This window comes from Tupaia chinensis, unplaced genomic scaffold (genome assembly GCF_000334495.1).
Source record: "Tupaia chinensis unplaced genomic scaffold, TupChi_1.0 Scaffold000542_1, whole genome shotgun sequence".
Taxonomy (NCBI): Eukaryota; Metazoa; Chordata; class Mammalia; order Scandentia; family Tupaiidae; genus Tupaia; species Tupaia belangeri.
Window position 1 is genome coordinate 736,256 of NW_006160055.1, and position 6,770 is coordinate 743,025.

At 53.0% G+C, this 6,770-nt stretch overlaps 1 protein-coding gene across 1 annotated transcript in view; it reads left to right on the forward strand.

The window, feature by feature from the left end:
• TNS1 (tensin 1) overlaps nucleotides 1–6,258 on the forward strand; it is a 132,231-nt gene extending 125,973 nt beyond the window's left edge. Inside the window, exon 32 of the mRNA XM_027775313.1 lies at nucleotides 1,554–6,258. Within this exon, the coding sequence (XP_027631114.1) occupies nucleotides 1,554–1,698 (145 nt within the window). The 3' untranslated portion in view covers nucleotides 1,699–6,258. The remainder of the gene's footprint in view (nucleotides 1–1,553) is intronic.
• The last annotated feature ends 512 nt before the right edge of the window (nucleotides 6,259–6,770 follow it).

Here is a 6,770-nt window from a genome sequence, read left to right on the forward strand (position 1 = left end):
TGGAGCCACCTGTTCCCTCTGCCTGGACCACCCCCCCCAGCTACAGCACAGGGCCCAAGCCAGCCTGGACAGGGAGGTGGCTGGGGGCTGCTCTGTGGTGGCTTGCCACCATCTGAGCCCACTGCAGGTCCTTGGCTCCTTGTCCCTGAAACAAAGCTGGGGAGTGAAACTGTGAGAAATGTAGGGTGGTGTGCATGTGTTTATGCATTGCGTGTGTATGTTGTGTGTATTTGTGGTATGTTATGTGTTAGGTGTGTGTCTGATGCATCTGTGGTATGAATGTGTCATTGGGTATGTATTTGTGTATGTGGTATACAGGTGGTGTGTGTATCTGTATGTGTGTATTGTGCTATGTATGGTGTGTATGTGGTGGTAGGTGTGTATGCATGTGTGATGTGAGCATGCGTGCACACACAGTGCACACAGACATGCACAGTGGCAAGCAGATCCCAGCCTTGCTAATTTCAGCTGTTGTGGTCCAGTCCCAAGGAGAAGGGTTTCCATCGGAATCTCCAGCTGTCCTAATTTCCCCATCTCACTCTAATTAGCAACATGCCGGCTGGGAGGGGACCTGAGCTCACATTCTGTTCTCTGCCTCATATTTTTAACTCTGTTTTGCACTGGGAGAATGCTAGGTCACTCCAGTCTTGACGCATGTGGGGGTGGGGAGGACAGCTCTGGGGACCACCTCCCCTTCCTACTCTGGACTTCCAGGCGCCTTGAGCCCAGGAGGAATGTGTGTGCATTACGTGTGTGTGTGTGTGTGCACATGTGTGCATGTGTGTGTATGTGTGTTGGGGGAGATGAACCGCTTTCCCTGACCTTGTTGTGGTGTGTGAGGAGGCTGAACTCTCTGACGGGCAGACGACATTTTATCCATCTGTGTATGTGTTGTGTGTAAGAACAGCCGGGTGGGTGGGGCTGGAGTGAACTGAGAGAGGCGGGTCTAGGAATGTTCCGGGAGGACAGCTCTGGGGACCACCTCCCCTTCCTACTCTGGACTTCCAGGCGCCTTGAGCCCAGGAGGAATGTGTGTGCATTACGTGTGTGTGTGTGTGTGTGTGTGTGTGCACATGTGTGCATGTGTGTGTATGTGTGTTGGGGGAGATGAACCGCTTTCCCTGACCTTGTTGTGGTGTGTGAGGAGGCTGAACTCTCTGACGGGCAGACGACATTTTATCCATCTGTGTATGTGTTGTGTGTAAGAACAGCCGGGTGGGTGGGGCTGGAGTGAACTGAGAGAGGCGGGTCTAGGAATGTTCCCATTTTATTTTTGGTCGTGTCCTCACCCCTTACTAGTCAGTCTTGTGTTCACTCCCAGCCCCCACTACTGTGCCTCAAGGGACAGGGGCCTGCCCTGAGACAAAGTGAGGTGAGACTTGGCCTGTTGTCAGTGGAGCCCGGAGAGTGTCCTCTTATGCGCCTCCCCAGTCTCATGCTCACTTGGAGGGACAGGGTGATGGGGGTTGGCTTGAGACCACCTTGCTCACCTAGGCTGCTCCCCGGACTCTTCCTACCCTCCCCTCATCCCCGCTGCTCTCTCCGCCTTGCAGGCTCTTCGGCTTCGTGGCCCGGAAGCAGGGCAGCACCACAGACAACGCCTGTCACCTCTTCGCTGAGCTTGACCCCAACCAGCCTGCCTCAGCCATTGTCAACTTTGTCTCCAAGGTCATGCTGAGTGCTGGCCAGAAGAGATGAGCCCTCATCCCTTGTCCAGGGCCAGGGCCATGGGGATGGATCCTGTGGGGAGGGGACACGTGAATCCTGACCACCCTTGAATCCAGAAGGAGGACTTTGGGCCAATTTTGGAGAAGGAGAGAAGAAAGTGCAACGTGGAGAGAGGGAAGTGAATTGCAGAGGGGATGGGGGCAGAGAGAACGAGAAAGAAAAAGATGGAGGAGAAGAACTCGGATTCCCCTGGGTAGATGGAAACTGCAAAAACCCAAAGCCTCCCAAACTAACCAGGTCCACCTAATTACCCATCACCCCTCCCAGAGGAAGGAGCTCCTCAGAGGAGACCAAATAAGCCTCCTTGGGATCCATATTTTTTGGGGAAATGGAAAAGCTCTGTCTCCCTAACCCCATTGCTTTGCAAGGAGAAGTCAAACGGAGAGAATCTTTTCTGGCCACCTGAGGAGTAGGTTGCTGGACCACATGGAGCCAGTGTGTGACATCGAGTGGCAGCACTTTGTAATTTCAAAGTGTTTCAGACCCAAGACACCTAAGGCCTTTTGGCTGTGCCTCCTATGTGTTGTGTGGGTGTGTGTCTGTCCACACTCACTCCCTCCACGTGGGTTTATATCTGTCACCTGGAATGAACAGCTGCACTTCCTGTGTCCCGCGTGCACACACGCACAAGCACACTGAACACAGAAGGTTGAGGTTGGGCTGACAGGGCAACAAGGAGGACAGAAACTCTCTGCTCCAGGAGCACCCAAAGTAGTGGGTAACAAGGCTCTCTTTCCTGGCTTTTGCACCTGTGTTCTGGTGGCCCTGGTGCTACCAGCCCCTTCCCTTCTACAAAGACCCCAGTGGGAGTGTGGGTGGCCATCCTGCAACATTCCCGTGTGTGCCTCAGCTGGGAGGCTGGAGCCTGGGTTTGAGGATGTGGAGATGTGCGTGTCCACATCCTGGGGAGGAGCCCCTTCAGGAAGGGTGGCCGTGTGCTCTGGGTGTCGTCACCAAGGTGTGTAGCTCTTGCAGCAAGGAAGGCGAGTTCCTCTACCAGTGCCCTGGCCTTGCTTCAGCTCCCACCTCTCAGCCCTATTCGTGGTTCTGTGCCTCCAAACCAGCCTTATCTCAGACTTGTTTATCTGCATGATGCCTTTTTGGAGTGCAGGGATCGAGTGTTACTGCTCTGCCCTGCCTCATTCTGTCCTGCAGGGTCCCCACATCAGGGCTTATCCCAGGGAACCTGCTTCCAAAAGCCCTGCCCAGCGAGGCCCAGGACAGAAGCCTGTGGTCCTTGTCTTCCCCTCTGTAAGTGTCTTGGGGTCTGACTTTGCAGATACCCCTAGGGCAAAGCTGCCACCCATGCAACTCCTGGCCTACCTACAATGCCAAAGCCTCGCCGTTGTCCCTTCTGTCTTGATTTCCCTGGCAGAACCACACTGCCCAATGGAGCAGAGGGCAGGAGGCATACAGTTAGGCCAAAGAGCCTAGAGTCCACTTGGGCAGTTGGGAAAACCCTGACCACCACCCAAGGACTCTATGCTGGAATGGAAAATTCACCAGGACTCCATTCTTAAGTCTATGGGGGTTCCCTAGAAAGAGGCATTGTACTGATTTATAAATATATATAATATATATGTGAGACATACTGACGAAATCTGTAAGCTAATAAAATATATTAAAAAAAAAAAGGTTAAAAAAACAGAATAGGTAAATTGACAAGAAGTATTTATTGTTTTCCCATATTGCTTTATTGCCTCCCTGAGTATAAACCAATTCTCAACCCTTTTTATATGTGTAACTAAAGCCTAAAATGTTGGGGCCTTTATTCTTGGAGCAACCAGGAGTCTCTTGGCCCTGGCCTTGGCCTTTTCTAGACTGTCTGGGGGTGCAGATGTCTCACCTTTGTGGCCTCCTTATTTTCTGGCAATCCAGGGCCCAAAAGTCAGTTCCTAGAGTGTGTGGGAGCTGCCCTGTGTCACGGGCCCAAGTGAGTGTGCAAGCTTGTGGAGTTGTAGGTGTGTGTGGTGGGTGTGGGCGTGTGGGCATTGTTTGTACTTTTTCTCCTCCAGGGAGCTGGATCTGTGTGGACGTCTATTTCAGGGAGTTAGAAAGGAGTGTCTGAAGAAGATGGGGATTACTCCATGGGTACCTTGCTTCCCAAAGTGTGACTGAGGTCCGTCCAAAGTGTTCTTCCTTCTGAGATATCTATCCAGCCAGAGTCCTCAATCTCCCTGCCTCCCCATTCGCTCGTGAACCCCAATTCTCTTCGAATACCAGAGGAGACGTTTCCCTCTCCCCTTCCTTTGTAAATACCACCCTCTCCTGCCAGGTAGCCCAGGAGTCCCACCTGGTTGGGATGTTCTCTCCACACTCATCAGACACTTTGGGGCTGAGTCTGAGGTCAGACTTTACACTTGCTTTCCCACCACCCACCGCCCACCAGCAGCCACTCCCTAGGCATGGCTAGCACCTCCCCTCCAGGTGCAAGGGCCCAGTGGGAAGGACCCAGGTCAGTGCTGGAAAGCTGAGCACCCACTCCCAGCTCCCTGGGGAGCGAGACATTGCCGGGAGCTTGATCTTTCCAGCAGAATGATGGGGAGGGGTGGCCCAGGCTCCACGGTGGCCTCATCCTTGGGGTTGACGCCACGGTGCTCCCAGGGCTCACGGGAGGCCTGTGCGCACACACACGCGTACACACACAGCACAGCACTGCAGTCTGTTCTTGCCAAAGATTTCCTTTAAAAGAAAGCACTTTTACTAATTATGTTATAAATGTTTATCCTCTCTTTCCTCCCCTTCTCTCAACCTGATTTACTGTTGTTTTTGTTGAATCTGTTTGTCAGGCAGGAGAGTGTGGTCTGGTCTTAAACATGGGCTGAGGCAGAAAGAGGTCTGAAAGGAAGGCAAGCAAGAGCAGGAGAGAAGGCCACTCTATGGTGTGACGAGACAGCCCCCAGGCAGGCTCGGGCCCAGCCCCAGGCCGCTGTAGCTGTCCAGCTGTCTCTCTGAGGCAGGCCCAGGGCCCAGTGGCATGTGTGCTATCTGCAGGCAAGAGAGCAGGAAAGGACATCTCTGATTCACTGGACAGAGGCCCAGTGAGGTCCACATGCCCTTCCTGGGGGAACAGGAGGGAAAAAGTGAGCATCGGCACAATGGAGAGGTGACACCAGAGAAAAGGCAGTGAGGAGGAGAGCTGTCAACCAGGGATTGATAACCTCTGTGGGGGACCCCTACCCAGCTATCACAGTGTCCTGGCTACCTTGTCTAGCAAGGCGTGTGAGGGACAAGAGAGGTGTGTCTAAGGTCTTGATTCAGGAAAGGCCCTTTGACACATATTGTCTGAGCCTCTCCCACAGCGACCGAAAGCATATGGATGTCGACTGCCAGGATTCCTTCTCCCCTAGTTCCTGGTGAGTCCCTGGGTGTGCCAAAGCATGGCTAGAGGGCCCGTGGCCATGTGAAAGTAGTGGGGAGCAGCTGCTGGACCAGCACAGTCCCTCATCAAGGGGCTCCTGGGAGGGCGGACAGGAGGCCGGTGAGTGTGAACATCATCTGTGCTCTAACTGCTGTCCGCCACCCCTCCCTTCTGGGTCTTCTTCCCCTTCCTTGGTTTGTCTCAGTTTCAGGGCCTAGGGAGATTAAGGGGGTCAAAATTCCACCCAAGGGAGGCAACCCATGCCTACCTCTACCCTTGGGACCCTTGAGGAGGTTGAGCAGACTCCTGGAGCCCCCTCTTCACTGATGTCCAGGCCCTGAGATCTAGATTCATTGCCCGTGTAACATGGTGTGTGTGTGTGTGTGTGTGTGTGTGTGTGTAAGTGTATGTCCATGTATGCTTATCTTGCTCATCTCTTTAGGGAACTTGGGGTGGAGGTTGGATGGGCCATAGCATGTCAAGTTCAATATCACCCAGTAGGGAGAGGGATCTAGAGGTGAGGCCTTTAGGGTTAACAACTGGTGGAGCCTCAGTGTGGATAGTGGTGAGGACTGGGCCACCCGCTGGGGCTCGGGCAAACTTGTTTCTTTCTAGCTCCTCTGCCCTCAGTGTCCGACATTGGAGGACTTCTGTTTACTTCCCACACCTGGGCTCCTCTGAGCAGCAAGATTGTCCGAGAAAGATGCCCTGAGTTTGTTCCCTAATCAGTGTTAAACAGTTTAAAACGCTCCTGTGTGTCCGTGTTTGGTGTGTCTGGGTGCGTGCACACGTGAGAGAGCGTGTTGGTTTGTGTAAGCTGTGTTTCCCCTTCTCTCTCCTTCCTTCTGACATGTCATTCAAAACATGTAAGGAATTCCTTCCCACCCCCACCCTTTCCGCCCCTACCCTTGGCCTCCCAGGCCCTCTGCAGGTAGAACAGCATAACCCGGCATCCTCCCATCCCCCGGCTGTGTATTTATATAGATGGAAATATACTTTATATTTTGTATCATCGTGCCTGTAACCTCTGCCACCTTGTATAAACCCAACTGTGCTCCTTGTCCGGGATGTGAATGTACTGTACACTGACGCTGCCCCACTCCTGTACAGCTACGTTGTTTCACTGCGATCTATTGTATGGCTTTATAAAGGATAAAGTTCAAGAAAAACCCCTGTTGTTACCTAGCTGTGTTGTTTGGTCAAGGGTCTGCCATTCTCTGGTGCACAACAACGGAGCTTCTTGCAGGCACCGGGTTTGCGGTGGGCTTCGCTGATGCCTCTGGTGGGGGACTCAGCCCCAATCCTGCTGGTGGTTACCCCACTGGTCACTGTAAGTTATTCATCTGGACTCTAGCTGGAAGAGAAACTCAACTCAAACTGTTAAGGGGGGAAAAAAAGGAGCTTATTGTCCCAAGTCCCTGAGGAGTTGAGGCATAGCTGAGCCGTCTCCAGGTGCCCAAATGGTAGAATCAGGAGTCGCCCCATCACAAGATTCTGAGCTGCATCATTCTCACACTGTTATCCACGCGCTGGTGCCACCCACCACCTGCTCCAGGCTCTCACCTACTAGCGTGACTTTTCCGGTAGAAAAAGGGCTCATTTCTTGCAACATTCTCTGCAAGATCCTGGGTCACATACTCACTGACTCTGATAGGTCTAGTTGGTTCATACGATTAACTGG